Genomic DNA, 17,683 nt, shown 5'->3' with positions numbered 1-17,683 from the left:
TAGTTTAGCATACTCAGCCCGACTCAGCCTGGTTGTTCCTGGCCCGAGAACCACGATTTTATGGGGCCAGAAAAACTGTGAATTAGGACCCGCTAGCCGGTACTAGGCCAAGTGGAAACGCAACCAACAACGGGTCGGGCACGGCACGCTTAAAGCGAGCTCCGCGCTGTAGTGGAAATGCGCCATAAGTGTGTACTTGTTATTATTGAGATGACTCCTTGCACAGACTGAGTGGAGGGAGAGGGGGGTGCTGTGATTGCTGGAAGCATTCACAATCTGCTTTCTGCTACACCAGCTAATGAAGTCATTCCCCATTCATTAACATAGAAAGTTCATTCAAACTTTAAAACGTTTAGCTCATCAGGATTCTCCCATCTGATCCTGTCTCTCTTGTCCACTCACCCAACCCCCCTTTCCTCCATCCCTTTAAAATAAAAGCCAAATTGCCCCTGTATCCTAACAGGATGCTAAAGGTAGAACTTGTTTTTACAAAATCAAAGCCTTCAACTCTTACTGTATCATTGAACAGGGATGGACATCCTTTTAAAAACGCTCTGTACAGTCACTGTATGTTAAGAAAACAATTGGTTTGGACCTACCATTTCAATAACAAAAGTGCTTCTTGCCAGGGCTCAACTTCTTCTCAGTACAAATAAGCACATTTAAATGATTGCTTTAGGACTCCCATTTCCCCATAGTTCATACTCCATTAAACCTAGAAATGTTAACATCTTATGGATTGTTTCCATCTCAACTTTAACAACCAGGAATGCAGTGCAGCATTAGCTTTTCAATATCAATCATTCACAATGCAATTTCTTCATAATGTTTTTTTTCACGGTAGATTTGTCATCCAATCTTTCATGGCCAGACTGAGGAGTTTTCTGAAAGTGGGCTGTATGAAATGTAGAGCACTATTAACCAGGACATGATCCAAGCTCTCGGCTCACTACCAGCTGTGGAGAGGGTCCCACTAGCTGTCACTTCCTTAGACCTGAGCCCACAGGATGTAGGAGATGCAGCAGACATTGCCCTCCACTTCATTATCAAACACCTGGACTCTGTGAACTCATGCCTGTGTTCTGTTTGAGGGCTACAGCCTTATGTTCAATACCATCATCTCCCCTCTCAAACTAAAGTTATTTCTCGACCTGGAAGTGGTTTACGTGTAGCTTGACCAGGTCTATAAGCATGTTGATAATCAGTGGTAAAGGTATGAACTAGGGCTGCTCGATTATGGCAAAAATCATAATCTCGATTATTTGGGTCAATAATTGATATCACGATTATTAAAACGATTATCCATTTACTCTGAAAACATCCATTTATTGCAAAAAAAATTGAACAGTATGTTTTTAACAGTTGATTACCCTGAACTTTAAGTATAATTCAACTGAAAAACCAATAAAAAAAATAATAAAATAATTTGATTCTGTTGTTTTCATAATTGTTGCAAGCCAAAATCGTAATTGCGATTAATTGAGCATCCATAGTATGAACTTCAAAAGTTAGAATTTGATAAAACAAATATCTTCAATGAACTTTCCTGAAGCTGCTAAACCTGCCAGAAAATAGGGCGTTATTAACTTCTGCTAGAAAATGACATAACATGTACATAACGTGTGTTGTGTTCATACCTGCATCCCCAGGCACATGGTGTTGCACATGATCAGGAGGAACATGAGGTACTCAAAGTAGCAGGAGGTGACCACGTACCACACCTGATACTGGTAGGGGTTCTTAGGAATATAACACCGCAGAGGTCTGGCCTTCAGAGCATACTGCACGCACTGGCGCTGGAGGGAATAAAAAGAAGGTGGAGGAAGTTGCAGGACTTAGACAAGTTAACAAGTGATATTAAGGATGAGGCATGATACAAATCATATATCAGATATATGGAGTATAAGTATTTGAAGTTATTAAAACATGATGTAAGGATTTCAATTGTTTTATGGCATTGAAAGAGCCCTTTTCTTGTTTTATTAGAGAACAACAAGACCTCTGAGTTTCATAAGACGGAATAACAATGTGTCTGTCATCATCAGTGTTGGGTGTAACGTAAGAAAAATGTGATGTGATTACAGTAACGCGTTACTGATCACATCACATTTTTCGGTAACGCAGTAATGTAACGGGTTACTGTTATACATTCAGTAATCACACTACAGTTAGTAACATTGCGCGAAAAAATGACTAGATTCTCCCTTTGACAGACTAAAGGGATTACAAGACGGGTTGGTGGTTTGGCGCACCGCTGCAGACTCTTTACACGGTGGTGCTGCAGCTCCTGTCCTATGTGCAGCCCGGCACAAATGAACCCCTGGGTGGAGGTCTGCCCATTATTTAGAATTTGTCAGAAGAAAGGACAGGAATGTGACGGTTAAGGCCAGAAGCTATTACCCACTGCTGCACATATAACATCAAACCCCTCCAAGCACCTGCAAAGGCAACATGCTAACACGAAGCTAGTAGCTAAAGACCCCCGAACCCAGAGTGATGATGTTGAGTGTGTGATGATGTTGAGTGTGTGCCGACTCCGAACAAGCAGCCAAAACTAGAATGTTCACCGGTAACTGAAGCAGAGATAGACAGGCTTATAGCCAGGGGTGCACATAACTGGTACGCAGGTACGCATGCGAGGCACAAATCTGAATTGCGTAAGGCAAGTTTATTTATATAGCACTTTTCAACACAAGGCAATTCAAAGTGCTTTACAAAAAATGAAAGACATTAAGAAAATGGCATTTAAAATCAGTCATTAAAAAGAAAAGCTAATAAAATAAACATTAAAAGAAAAAATACATGGATAAAAGTTACAGTGCAGTCTAAGATATGAATAGTTCAATTAAAAGCAGCGACAAAAAGAAAAGTCTTCAGCCTGGATTTAAAAGTAGTCAGAGTTGCAGCGGACCTGCAGGTTTCTGGGAGTTTGTTCCAGATATTTGGAGCATAATAACTGAACGCTGCTTTACCATGTTTAGTTCTGACTCTGGGGACAGAAAGCTGACCAGTCCCTGAAGACCTGAGAGATCTGGATGGTTCATCATTTAGCAGGAGATCAGAAATGTATTTTGGGCCTAAACCATTCAGTGCTTTATAAACCAGCAGCAGTATTTTGAAATCTATTCTTTGACACACAGGAAGCCAGTGTAAAGACTTCAGAACAGGAGTGATGTGATCCACTTTCTTAGTGTTAGTGAGGACTCGAGCAGCGGCGTTCTGAATCAGCTGCAGCTTCCTAATAGATTTTTTAGTGAGACCTGTGAAGACACCATTACAGTAGTCCAGTCTACTAAAGATAAAAGCATGGACAAGTTTTTCCAAATCCTGCTGTGACATTAGTCTTTTAATACTAGATATGTTCTAGTAACACACTTGTGTCACTATGCGCCTTTGTGTACCTCAAAACATAAAAACAAAACACATATTTAGTCTACACGTGTTTCTTGTCAACACTCAATGGAGTAAACTACTAGACATGTAAAAAAAAAACAAAGATATTAAGCAGCTATGTTGTCGTTTCGCTCCCTGCAAAAAAGCTTCAGTCTTTCTATCTATGACTGATTGAACTGGAGCTGGGCGAGCCGCGCAGGACATAACCAACGGACCTGTGAAGCTTTACAGGAGGCAGAGGCTTAGATCACTGGACATACAGAGTTGTTCACCGTGTGCACAGACAGGGTTAACGTCGGTATGAACAACAGAATTGTGCCAAAACTCCGCCAACTGGCTGCAGTGGGAGACTCCCCTGAGCACACTCTGTGCCCCGCGCACACACTGGAGAACTGCGCAACATCAGCTGATCACAACGTTCACGCTCTGTGGTCAAGCTGCTGCAGTTTGATTTACAACGAAGTGGAGTGAAACACACAGCTGCAAACTTACTCAGGGTGTTATGGAAGAGTTTGAAATCAGACAGAGGTGGAAGAAGTACTCAGATCTTGTGTAGGAATTCTCTGTTACAGTAAAAGTCCTGCATTCAAAATGTTACTCAAGTGAAAGTAGAAAAGTATTATCAAAATATAGTTAAAGTAACGACAGTAAAAGTAGTCGTTGTGCAGATTGGTCCATTTCAGAATAATATATATGATATGTTTTATAATGATTGATCATGAAAGTGTTCTCAAAGCTGGTAAAGGTGCAGCTAGTTTGAATGACTTTGTATACTGCAGGGTAGCTGGTGGATTTACTCCAGGTGGAACTAAAGTCTGATTCAACACTTGATTATATTTCATATCATTCATCCACATCTGTGAAGTAACTACAGGTATTAAATACATGTAGTGGAGTAAAAGTACACCATGTACCTCTGAACTGCAGTAGAGTAGAAGTACATAGCATCAAAGTCAAGTAAAGTACAAATATCTCAAAATTGTACTTAAGTACAGTACTTGAATAAGTGTACTTAGTAGCTCACATCTGAAATCAGATATGACTTCAAGTCATGTGATCATTTCTTTGTATCCGATCCTCCAACTTGGCCTCAGGAAATGCAAGGACTTCACAGTTTTGGCAACAAGTTTTGGAGAAAGCAAATCGGAGACTTAAAAAGAGACAGGGAGGTGCATCTTCATCATCTTCATCATCTAGCATGCAAGAAGTGTACATAGAGGACAGTGAAGGAGACACTGAGGAGGACCACACTTGCAATGTATCTAATCTTACCTAAAGCCAGTTGAGTAGCACTTGAAATGTTTGGCTCTATGAAACCTGATGTACTTATATGATTTTGTTTTCTTCAAGGTTGTATCTTGTTGGTCGAACGCACTTATTGTAAGTCGCTCTGGATAAAAGCGTCAGCTAAATGCAATGTAATGTAATTTGACCTTTTTAGAGAGATTTAGAAGAAAAAAAAACACTTCTGGGGTCATTTGGGTGCATTTTCCCTATCTCTGGAACCCATCGGTCGATTTTGATGATTGACACCTCTTTTTAATCGTTAGAGCCAATAGAATCGAAGGGAAGTCCATAAGATCCATCTAAATATGACCCATTGGTGAATGAGTGATGCGCAGCCAGAATGCCCAAAACCGGAAGCTGTCACTCTCGTAGCTATCATAGCAGCTATATCATGTATTTATTTTTGCTATGTATATAAATGTCATGTTCTCAAATGTTGAATGTGAGGGACTACAGATGGAAATTAGCTAAGAGCTCAAATCCGGCATATTTATATTTTGGAGCATTAATTGTTAAAAATGTTCATCAATGTGCATTGTCCCTCTTCAAATAAACGATTAAATTAAATGAAATATGTGAAAACTCTGTTTTTGCCATAAATATGACGATGGATTATCAGAATCATTCAAAGTGACACAGACACATTGGATTAACCTATGGATTAACTTTCAGCAGCGTTGTTATCGTTTGAATGCCATTGAACACAACTTTTGATCAGAACAATAGCAAAGGTAAGACAATTTGCTGTTTTTGCTCCGTAAAGCTACGTCGTGTGATGTCTGAGTTTGCTTCCCCTGCCGTGCACAGTGATGATAATAATACTTCTAGAATCTATGGAATCTCAGGTTTAATCTAATATCTTGTGCAGATCCGATAAGTAATATCGAAGAAGCCTGTGAGAAATAAGAAGCCTTTGACCTAAGATTTTCATCGACATAACTACTCTGTAGCTATGTTCGTATGACAAATAAAGAACCTTGACCTTGACCTAATAAAGTATTTCTACCGTGAGTTCTATGCTAAGTGCATTAGCATTTTTTCGCTCAGGGCTCATTTCGACGCTTCTTGTGAGACTTGTGTTTCGGTAAAAATGGTTCGTATCGTCAGTTAGCTGAGTTCCTTCCCGTTAAGTGGGTAGACACATTAATAGGTTGTTAAATGTTAAGAAGCCCTGAGACACAGTTTCATGAAAAAGAAACCTGCAGGGTTAACAGGTTAACTAGACTGAGAGCCTTGGCAAAATGCATGCCCGTCACTGGGCAGGGTAACATTGTAACATCAAGAAACCAGCAGAGCAGCGACGTGCAGTCAGGGGAGGCAGGGGAGGCAGAGCCTCACCTGTCATACTCATAGACTGGCCATACTACAATGTAACGGAAAAACAACTAAAGAAAAACTAAATAGTAATAATAATAAAATGTCTCCACTGATATGTGTTGTAAATGTGATTTCTGTTTGATTCCAATCGCTTTTTATAGTCAAAATCAGCTAATTTGCCGAGCTCCGCTACAACTACGGGTAGCGATGAGAAGTGAGGCAGGGACGAGCTCTGCCTCTCGTAAGCCCACAGTAACTTGCTGGAGCGCGGGTACTAATTTAGCGCGGGCACTTATTTTGTGAGCACGCTCAAGCCAGTTACTGTGGGGTGAGGTGAGGCACAGATGAGCTCTGCCTCACCTCAGAATGCGTCACCCCACAGAAACTGGCTGGAAAGCGGGCCCTAAGCGCATGCCTGCACCATCTCACTGTATGTCACCAATGTAATGTTTGTAGATCCCTTTATTACATTTATCCTCGCCATCCATAGTCTCTAAATAACTTATTTCACGTATATATGATATTTAGGCTCGCCGTACAACGGCAATGAAAAAAGCACCAGGAGAGGCAGCCATAACCTCTGCCGCACTGAAGGGGGCGCACATGAGCCCACAGGTCCTTGTTGCTACTGTTATTATACGCAGAGACGGTAGACCGTAGATGCAAACAACAAACTAGACTTTTGAAACTAGAGGAAGATAAGGAGGACTTTTACAAAAAAGTAATAGAGATTGTTGTCCAGAAGGATAGCATGGACTTCATCTTCAAGTCAAGGTAAGACCACATTGGTAATGAAAATAGGATCTTACTAAGAAAGAACAATCCAATATTTAGATTGTGGGTATCCTTTTGTTGAACGGTCTGTTTAAAATGAATTGAAGCATCAGACCAAAAAAGCTTTTGAAAATAACCGAATATTTCGATTAAGGTCAGAATATAATATTTGTAAATCTGACTCTGAAAAAGTCAGTGCCTCACCAGCCATGAACCTCACCGCACGTCACTGCAGCAGAGTGATATTCTATTTGACTGTGGAAGTTTGTGTGTGTGTGTGAGAGTGTGTGTGTGTGTGTGTTTGTGTGTGTGTGTGTCCTAGCATTACTATACTTGTGGGGACCTACATCTGTTTACACAGTCACGTGTGGGTATGAGAGGCCGTCTAGCTCACAACTCATACTTCGTCTTACAAACAATATCAGAATCTCACATGTACACCACCAGACTCTTTCACACACAGCATCATACCATCTTTAACGTACTGTCATTCCTTCCTTCATTTACTATCATACTATCATACATAAATAACTATTCTCTCTCACACACAAAAACTAAATCTCTTAAACGCACCATCATACTCTCGTACACACACCACTATCGTCTTTCACTATAATCTAATAGAACATTATAATAGTGTATGTGAAAGAGGATAGTAGTATGTATGTAATCGGTAAACAATGTATGTAAGACAGAATAATAACCTTTGTAAGAGGGAATAGTATTTCATGTTAATAACAATAGTCATATATGTAAAACAGAATAGCAGTGAATGAAAGGCCGAATAATAGCTTATATAAGAGGTAATAATATTTAATGTGAATGACTATAGGTATGTGTATAAACAGAATGATAGGGTGTGTGCATAAGAATAGTTATGTGTGTGAGAGAGTATGATTGAAAAGGAAGTGAGTTTGATTGAAAAGGAAGTTGGTCTAAATTCTCAGTTCCTGATTGGCTCTACGTTTTTGTTTGACGGACACCGCCCACAATGGCAGTAGACTACTACTAATTTTCCCTTTGTAACCTGAAGAGTAAAAGGGTCAAGTCCGTCAGAAAGCAATGACTGTAAGTGTAAGCCTAACACTTACACTGACTGTAAGGATTAGTAACATGTATTGTGTTTATGTGATGACATTTGGAGATGTTTAAACTGCGTTAAAATGCGTTAGCATTCGCGCTAGCATACACGCTAGCGTTAGCCATACTAGCCTGTATACATGCTTATTGCACAGCTAGCATTAGCTATATTTACCTTGTTTACACTTAGCGGTCCTAAGTGTTAATCTGTGTATGTTACACTTGCATGTATGAGATCATTAAGTGCCTTGTAACTTCTTTTTGTATAGTTTCACTCCGTTTGAATGTCAGTAGACTGCAAATAAGTCAATAAAGGAGCATGGCTGCTCATTCCCTGGCTCTCAAAAGAGTTTGGCTGGCTGTTTAATCTATGTTCACACTGAGACAGTACAACACATAGAGAGAACAGTACACATATAGTGTAAGTGCATACAATCAGGTCACACAGTATGATCACAAATATATATTTTTTGGATTAAATATGATCTATTCTTATGTAACAAGACATGAAACTATTAAGTGTTAATTAAGTCTAAATAACTCAAAATTAGGTACTACTGTCTTATTGGGCCCATATTGAGAAGAGCATATTAAGACCAAAACTCATGTACAACAACTTCCTTACTTGCAATAAATAAGCACTAATTAGAGGCTGAACACGTTGAGGCCACAGGCTGAACACGCGCGCCAGACATACACACCTGTCGCTGCTGTGTGGAGGAGATTTCGCAACGGAGGAGTCCCGCGGCTGAAGGCCGCCATCCGCTGGGGAGACCTGCACAGCTGTTTTCTGCTTCTGCCGGTGCGGAGGCCTGATCAGGGGATATCGCGGAGAAACCGGAGTGTTGCCACACTGCTGGTTGCCTATTCCTTGCTGCTGTCCGTGGTTTTGTTTCGGGAACTTCGTGGATGCTGTTGTGCTGAACTGGGAAAATGGCAAATGTCGTGTTTCTGCTGTGCCTTTTTTTGACTGTGCTGGACAATGAGAAGATCGGTAGTCATCCTGAAAAATCTGCTGGATTCGGGTCTGTTCTGTCGCCGGCAGTGGACATCCCCTGTACAGGTTCGGATGGGTTGCACAAACATTTGCTGGTTGCACTGTCGCGGACATTCATCTCGTCAAATGTCTGTCTTTCTCACTTGCCTGCCACGATGGTCCTTCAGAATTGTTATTTGAACTCTAATCTCACTTTCGCGAAGTTTTCTGGTGACTCTAAAACAGTTGACAATGTGTGTGTGTTGATTAAGAGGAAAAGGTGCTTGGTATTTTTATTGTTGTTGCTATCGGGGAATGTACAGCCAAATCCGGGTCCACCTAGTACTTTTAGTCAAATAGCTACTCCTGCTGATTTTATATCTAGATCTGGGCTAGGTTTAATTCATTTAAATGTGCGTAGTCTGTTACCTAAATTAGATTTTGTCCGTATTTGGGCGAGTTCAACTGATGCTGATGTCATTGTCTTATCAGAAACGTGGCTTGATAAATCCATCCTGGCCTCTGACATTTACATAAATGGTTACAATGTATATCGCACTAACCGTCCTAAAAAAGGTGGTGGCGTTGCCATTTATGTGAAAAATAAGTTTTGTGTAACTAATATGGTTTCCAAATCGGTTAGTAAACAACTGGAATTTTTAGCTGTGAATGTCAAAGTCACAAAGGGTCAACAGGTCATGGTGGTGGGTTGCTACAGACCCCCCTCAGCTGTCAAGGACTCCTTATCTTCACTGGCAAAACTGTTATCTCAACTTTCCTACAAGGAAATAGTGCTGCTTGGTGATTTTAATTGGGACTGGTTAACTTCTGTGTCAGAGGACTTTAAAAACCTGTGTACCTCTTTGAACATTACTCAGATTGTAGATAGTCCTACTCGCCCAAACATTAAGTCCCCAAATAAATCCTCCTTAATTGATCTCATTTTAACAAATGTGCCACATAAATACTCATCTGTGGGAGTATTTGCTAATGATCTGAGTGACCACTGTGTTGTAGCCACAATTAGGGACACTAAGATCCAAAAAGTGAAACCACGCATTATCACAAAGAGAGATAAAAAACACTTTGTGGAGCAGGGTTTTTTACACGATCTGTTTGATTTTGATTGGGGTAAGATCAATCTGTGTGCGGATGTAGAAACTGCATGGTCTTATTTTTATCTTGGTTTTATGAAAATTATAGATAGACATGCACCTCTGCGTAAATTCAGAGTGAAGGGTCGAGACAATCCCTGGTTTTCCGCTGAACTGTCCAGTCTCCTTCATGAGAGAAACAATGCCTGGGCTAAGGCTAGGAAATCAGGCTCAGAGGTAGAATGGCTACGCTTTAGGCAGCTAAGAAATAGCTTCACATCTCAAATAAAAAGTGCTAAATCAAAGTACTATTTGTCAGTTACCACAGAAAATCTGAATAATCCTAGGAAATTTTGGAAAGCCATAAAATCGATTTCCACTGGTGATATTCCAAATGAGCTACCTCCATGCCTTACCACAGAATCTGGCATTATATCAGACAGGGCTACTATGCTCAATTGTTTTAATAAGCATTTTGTGTCTTGTGGCTCGCTGTTTGATTCTGTCACTGACTGTGCTTCTGCTTCTGTGAACGCTCCAATCCTTGAACAATGTGGTCTGGAAAACCCTTTCAGTTTTACCCCTTTTACTGTTGGTGTTGTCCATGATGTTTTATCCAAGTTAGATCCTAGGAAACCGGCTGGCCCGGACAACCTAGAACCTTTCTTTTTAAAGATAGCTGTAGATTTTATTGCTCCACCGCTTACTTCTCTTTTTAACCTCTCCCTCAGCACAAATACAATTCCTAAAGTATGGAAGTCTGCTTATGTCTTGCCTTTACTGAAAGGAGGGGAGGCAACTATTTTAAATAACTATAGGCCAATCTCGAAATTGTCAGTTCTGGCTAAAGTGCTTGAACGACTAGTGAGTGAGCAAGTAAAGGACTTTTTATGTATAAATGATATCCTGTCGAAACATCAGTCGGGCTTCAGGAAAAAACACAGCACCATCACTGCCACAATGAAAGTTGTGAATGACATCACTAGTTTTTTAGATAATAAGCAGAGTTGTGCAGCTCTGTTTATTGATCTCTCTAAAGCGTTTGACACCGTTGATCATCGCATTTTAAAACAGAGGCTACTCAGCATTGGCTTGTCCAGCCTTGCAGTGGGGTGGTTTGTGAACTACCTCTCTGAAAGGTCCCAATGTGTACACTTTGATGGGCTCACTTCAGAGTGGTTGAGCATTTCTAATGGTGTACCTCAGGGTTCTGTTCTAGGTCCACTTTTATTCTCCATTTATATTAATAGCTTGGGTGATAATGTGGAGGAAGCTACCTTACATTTTTATGCGGATGATACTGTGATGTATTGTGCAGGTACCTCAGTTAAGGAGGCTGTTGTTAAATTACAGACTGTTTTTAACACTGTTCAGACTCAGCTCTCAGTGCTTAAGCTAATTTTAAATGTGGATAAAACCAAGTTAATGCTCTTTTCAAAAGCTAAAAAGTCACCAGAGCCTGTTTTAGATATTGTAACCATGCAAGGAAAAAAACTTGAAGTGGTAACCTCTTACAAATACCTTGGTATCTGGCTTGATGACTGTCTTTCTTTTAAACTGCATGTAAATAACCTGCTTAAAAAACTGAGGGTTAGGCTAGGTTTTTTTTATAGAAACAAGTCCTGTTTCTCTCTTGAGGCCAGGAAAAGGCTAGTCACTGTGACCTTTTTACCTGTGCTGGACTATGGTGATCTATTTTATATGAATGCGCCGGCCAATTACCTCACCAAGATAGCTGCCGCCTATCATAGTGCACTGAGGTTTGTGACAGACTGTAAGACTTTGACTCATCATTGGACCCTGTATACAAGGGCAGGGTTGCTTTCACTTACTGTACGGCGGCTAAATCACTGGTATCTTTTTATTTATAAAGCAATGTTAGGGAAACTTCCGTCTTACATCTGTTCCCTGATCTCACAGCGTATTGTAAATGGCTACTGCCTGAGATCTAAAGCTGTGGTTGTATTACATGTGCCAACTGCTAGGACTGTATTAGGAAATACAGCTTTTAGATGCGCAGCGCCGCTAGCATGGAACAGTCTACAAAAGGAATGGAAGCTAAGCAGTTTGATTCCATTTCATGTTTTTAAAGCTAGGATAGACGCTATACAATCAGAACATATTGGTGTCTGTAAATGCTACTAGTATACAAACTGTAGTATCATATAATGTCCTTTGTTTTCTGTCATGTTTGTATTAATGTTTGGAACTAATTGAAGCAGGTCACCATTGTAAAAGAGGTCTATGATCTCAATGGGTTTTATCTGTATAAATAAAGGTTTTGAATTGAATTGAATTGAGGGTTATTGAGGAAAAACTCTCAACTAATGGCCTATTACTTGTATAATCTGGTCATGTAGAATAAGGCATTAATAAGTGTTTTATAATGACTAATAAATAGCTAATATACTGCTAATATGCATGTTAATTATCAACTAGTTGATGGTGAATTTGTGTACCTTAATATAAAGTGTTACCAAAAGTTCTTATTGCAGCTCAAATGTAGCCGTGCTCTGAGCAGCTTCAGGCTTTGTTTTCAAGGCTGTAAACCAGTCAAGGAATGAATATTTAAACTGGCTTCCTGTTGGATCAACCTGACTTCCTTTTAAAGTATGCTCTCTCACAACCAGTACAATGTCCTCCTGTCATAAGCTCTCAAAAACACAAGGGTAGCAGTCGAATAGTCCAACAATCAGCTCCTAACGTCTAACCCTATCGTCTATTCCTTGACCTCTGAGTGAAACGTCACGGGGTTAAGGGATAGTGGATAGGAGAATTAAAAGGACTTAGGAGAAGAGACTGCGGTACTTTAGAGAATCCGAATGCACTTTCACTATCCGACGTGTTTATGATGCGCCAGCGGACGTCATGAATGTGCGTCTGCTGCTGTGGGGAAACTATGGAAACTACAGTTTTCTATACAGCGGACTACAACATGGATGTTCAATAAGAACGAGGGACTACTGTAAACTCATCTAGAGACTCTGCACCGTGCTCTGATGCTGTTGTTTTATGCTTTATGAACGTGGACGACAGAGAAACATATTCTTCAGGACCAAAGTTGGAATTGAAATAAAAAAGGAAAGTGAAACTTATGCTCGTCGTCACCCTCTCCCTTACATTTACTGATCATTTCAGTAAAAACTAACGTTCATATTTCTCTTGTTGATTATAATACTGATGAACGTTCAAAACAAAGCACTTTGGCAACTTACCACATACGTTTTAAAATGCTTAATAAGCACTGTAACTTTCATGATATTATTTCTCGGTCATAATCGGTTGTTTTCATGAACGGCCGACTGTTGAGTGACGGCAAATGCTGTGGCTGCAATGCATTGTGGGGCAGCATTTTCTCTTAGTTTGAAACCGCCTTTCCTATCATCTAGATCAGGTGTGCCCAACCTTTTTTGAACCGAGAGCTACTTTTAAAGTTGCCAGTCTGCCGAGATCTACCAGTCCAAATAGAGAGGCGTAGCCATTACTGACAGCCTACTACCAGGTAAATACACACTTCTACTTGTATAAAACTGACCTTTGTACGATTAATACTCCATAAAATACTCCAGATCCTTTATCTTACCTCTTTCTAATCTACACACATACAAGTATTTAACTGAAGTTACACAACAGTGTTGTTGATAGAGTTTATTCACACGTCATACTACAGTGGGTAATGTTTTCAAGAAACATTGAACAGTGCTGCCACATATGACACAGGGAAAAAAGAAAAGACTCTGAACCCTTTCTTTGCCATTATATAAAAATAGTGTTGCTACAAAAGTATAAATTAGGCTTACTAATAAGACAACTCAGATCAGAAGCTACACAGGAATCTGCTGCCAACGTGCAATACAAAATTAATAGAATCAAACCCTTTTTTGTAGCATTTTAGTAGAGTATAAAAATAAATGGCTTTAAAATAGGATGCAAGCAACACTAGTTTCTTAACCTGAATTGATAATAGACTATAATCAATTTAAACAGAACAGATCTGAATGTTTGCATTCTTATACCATTTTGTACAATAATTATCATGAATAAGTTCAAACAAACTAAAACTTACAGCTGATTAATAACGGTATCTAACTTGAGTTTGTATTATATCAAAAACCTGTTGAAATGCTACTGTTATTTTTACTGTCCCCCAAAAGCGCGTCGGCAGCCTCCAGGAATGCTTCTTTCACAACTTCGCCGTCTTTGAAAGACTTCATGTGTTTCGCAAGAACGTGACTGACACGATAACGGCCCGTCTACACTACAGGCATCAAACAATCTTGAAGCTGGGCGTGTCTGAAGCTTGGCGATTTTTTTGCGAGCAACGCGACCAACAACCAATCACATGAATCTCCCGCCCCCGACATACAAAGCAATAGCAATGTTAAAACGAAGTAAACTGGATATAAACTCCAAAACAGGCGAAAACCTACCAGTTTCACCCACTGTCTCTGCCACCTCCTCCGGTTTGTATCCCGGTAAATAGTTCTGGTCGGAAAGAACCGGGTGATTTGCTACCGTAATTTCTCGTTTGGAATATGAGGAAATGAACTGCGGTCTGGCTCTCCCAGCTTGCACGCGGTTTGATTGGCTAGCGCTTGTACTGGCGGGATTTGCATAAACGGGATTTGATTGGCTGATGCCAGCTTCGAAAGCATCGGGAGCATCAAAAGTTGAACATTGCTCAACTTTTGATGCTCACGATGCTTGTAAAGCCATGCTCCGCTCCCCACAATGCAGTTCGGCGAAGATTCAAAATCTTCTACGTCACCCCATTCAAGTGAATGGGCGAAGCGTTGAAAGCATTTTTCGATGCCTGTAGTGTAGACGGGCCGTAAAATGCTATGGTAGCAGCCTTGCTCTTGTTGTTGGGCCTGGTGAAAATGGACTTCTGTGCATTTAGCTGTCCTTTCAGGCCCCTCCCCTTTTGGAGCGTAGGGTAGAATTAGGAGGGAATTCCGTCTCGCAGCGTTTGTGCACTGTTTTGAAATGCCGCTCCTAAATTACCCTTCTTCGATAAAGCCACATTCGCATTGCAGATGAGACAGATGGACTTTGAATTGGAATAGATACACAAATAATCATCCTCCCACTCGGAGTGAAAATTATATATTTTGGGCTTTTTTGCTTCTGCCGTAATTACGGTCTTGTGTGTGTGCGGACTGTCACTCCTGTTGACACGGACAAAGTCAGCGAACTAGTGCCCACTGCCCACCAGCCACGCCCCGACACATGGGGTCACGCCGGCCAATCACAAAGCTTTGATGCGTTCAAGTGCATTATTCTGGCACAGGAAGATTATGTTACAGGACATTAACGATAAAACAGAATGTTGTTGTTCTATTTTTAGACACATCTCGCGATCGACTGGGAATCTCCCCGCGATCGACCGGTCGATCGCGATCGACTGGTTGGGCACCCCTGATCTAGAGCAGTGGTTCCCAAACTTTTTGTGCCCAAGGCACACCAAAGGACAAGTAAAAATCTCAAGGCACACCTATTGTGCAAAATAGCCCTTATAACACGTGTTATCACTCATATCATGTAAAATATCTGTAAATGTGCATAATTATTTACTAATGCCAAATAAAATGTGACAAAGACAACTATATTACTCATGAAATATTTATTAACGAAATATTTCAGAAATGAATTTGAAACTTTATCAAATTAGGCTTCATCAAAGCAGCAACACACTCATTTAAACCAGACAGGTCACAACATTAAAAATGAGGCAAAGGAAACTCAGCACAGAGAACTGTCAATGCAAGGAAGCTGCATTGCATGGTCCTGAACTACACATTATAAATGTAACATTTCAGCAATCAGCATTGAAACATGTGCTATTGTAAATATGTTGCCGATATATTACACTACTTCGTTACTATCTACATAAAGTAACTCGTTACTTTACTCGAGCACGTACGAACTGCGCATGCGTGAGTGGCAATAACTTTCCTTACCAGCAGGCGGCGGTAGTGTGTATTTGTCATTCAAAACAGGCAACAACCGGAAGACAGAGAAGAAGAACAGACTGCGTGATATAAAGAAACAACAAATAGCGTGTGCGGTAGCTTCACCTTAGCATGTGTTCTTTGCAGGTGTGTGTTGAGGTTTGACCACGTGGTGTTTCCAGCAGTGGATAACAGCTTCTGGCCTGGACACAGTTTGCACCTCACCGTCGCATACCTGCACCCCTCGAAAGTTATCGCTGACTCAGCCATGTTTATGCAGCACTGCACGTGGAGATGTGGACGCGCAAGTCGCGCAGATTACGTACATATAAACCTACAAAGTACTGATATAGTAAATTAAAAAGTAATTATTTTTGTGTACTTGTATATTGCAATAATAACGTATGGTTGTCACAAAATCCCACGGCACACCCGGACTTGCCTCACGGCACACCAGTGTGCCGCGGCACACCGTTTGGGAACCACTGATCTAGAGAATTGGAACGGCACTTATCATGGCTGCCACTGAGGTACTTCCGGGTCATTTCACTCCGTTAGGAAGGTTCCTAAGAGAAACGGACTATTCGACCGCAACCCTGCATTGTCTTTCACATACACTATCATTCTCTCTCACACACACTACTATACCCTCATACATACTATAATTCCTCTCTCACATACACTATCATTCTCTCTCACACACACTACTATACCCTCATACATACTATAATTCCTCTCTCACATACACTATCATTCTCTCTCACACACACTACTATACCCTCATACATACTACAATTCCTCTCTCACATACACTATCATTCTTTCTCAAACACAAAGTTTTCCATCTTGCATACACTACTAGAGTATAATATTGTAGTATGATGTGGTATGTAAGTGGGAATAATAGTGTTTCTAAGAAAATACAGTTTGGTATGTAAGTCAGTTTGATTTATGGCCCAGACAAAAGTGTGTGAAAGAGAGTATGATTGTGCGTGTAAAAGTGTTTAGCAATATGTATAAAAGAGTTGAATGGTGTATGTGTGAGATTCTGATATTGTTTGTAAGACCAAGTATGAGTTGTGAGCTAGACGGCCTCTCATATGTGGGGACTCACTTCCCTTACAAATTGGAGGTCCCCAAGAGGGGAATCATTAATTTTAGGGTGAAGACTTGGTTAGGTTTAGGTTAAGGGTTAGGGTTAGGCATGTGTTGGTTATGGTTAAGGTTAGGATAAGTCTCCAGGAAATGCATGTAAGTCAATGTAATGTCCCCTGAAGTGAGTGTGTGTGTGTGTGTGTGTGTGTGTGTGTGAATGTTCTGTGAGCTCTGTTTGGTCAGCTCAGTGAACTCCTTCGTTTTATTCATATCCTCCAGGTATAACATTTTTGAAAGGGCTTCTTGGGTTCTTGTGTGTTGTTATTCAGGATTTTCTATCTTCTCTCAATCTGAGCTGGTAGAGCTTTCATGTTCAGTTTCATTTCCAGTATTTTTGAACATACCTGGTTTTTGTCTAGCTCACAGTTCTTATACTCCTGCTCTCCTTGCTCCTGGAAGGTGACGATGACGAATCCAACAAATATATTCATCATGAAAAAGGCGATAAGGATGAGGTAGAAGATGAAGAAGATCGAGATGGCCACTCGGTTGTTGTACACTGGACCTTTATCTTCTAAGTTGGAATCAATGGCTTTATATAATATCCTGGGTAAATAAATACAAAAGAAAAATGAAGTTCACAGAAATAAATTAGAATACAGGAAATAGTGGTTTGCGGAAGTAAATGGGACTACACTTTTATTCATGCTGCATAC

General features: G+C 40.4%; 1 protein-coding gene across 2 annotated transcripts in view; it reads right to left on the bottom strand.

The window, feature by feature from the left end:
• Positions 1 to 17,683, bottom strand: part of LOC117535431 (dihydropyridine-sensitive L-type skeletal muscle calcium channel subunit alpha-1-like) — a 92,148-nt gene that overhangs the window by 30,767 nt on the left and 43,698 nt on the right. For both annotated transcript variants that reach the window (XM_034199875.1, XM_034199876.1), the window contains 2 exons: positions 17,372 to 17,573; positions 1,638 to 1,796 (listed from right to left, as the gene is read on the bottom strand). In XM_034199875.1, the coding sequence (XP_034055766.1) occupies positions 1,638 to 1,796; positions 17,372 to 17,573 (361 nt within the window). The remainder of the gene's footprint in view (positions 1 to 1,637; positions 1,797 to 17,371; positions 17,574 to 17,683) is intronic.

This window comes from Gymnodraco acuticeps, unplaced genomic scaffold (genome assembly GCF_902827175.1).
Source record: "Gymnodraco acuticeps unplaced genomic scaffold, fGymAcu1.1, whole genome shotgun sequence".
Taxonomy (NCBI): Eukaryota; Metazoa; Chordata; class Actinopteri; order Perciformes; family Bathydraconidae; genus Gymnodraco; species Gymnodraco acuticeps.
Note: the sequence above shows the minus strand (reverse complement) of the source record. Positions and strands in the feature narration are given on the sequence as shown.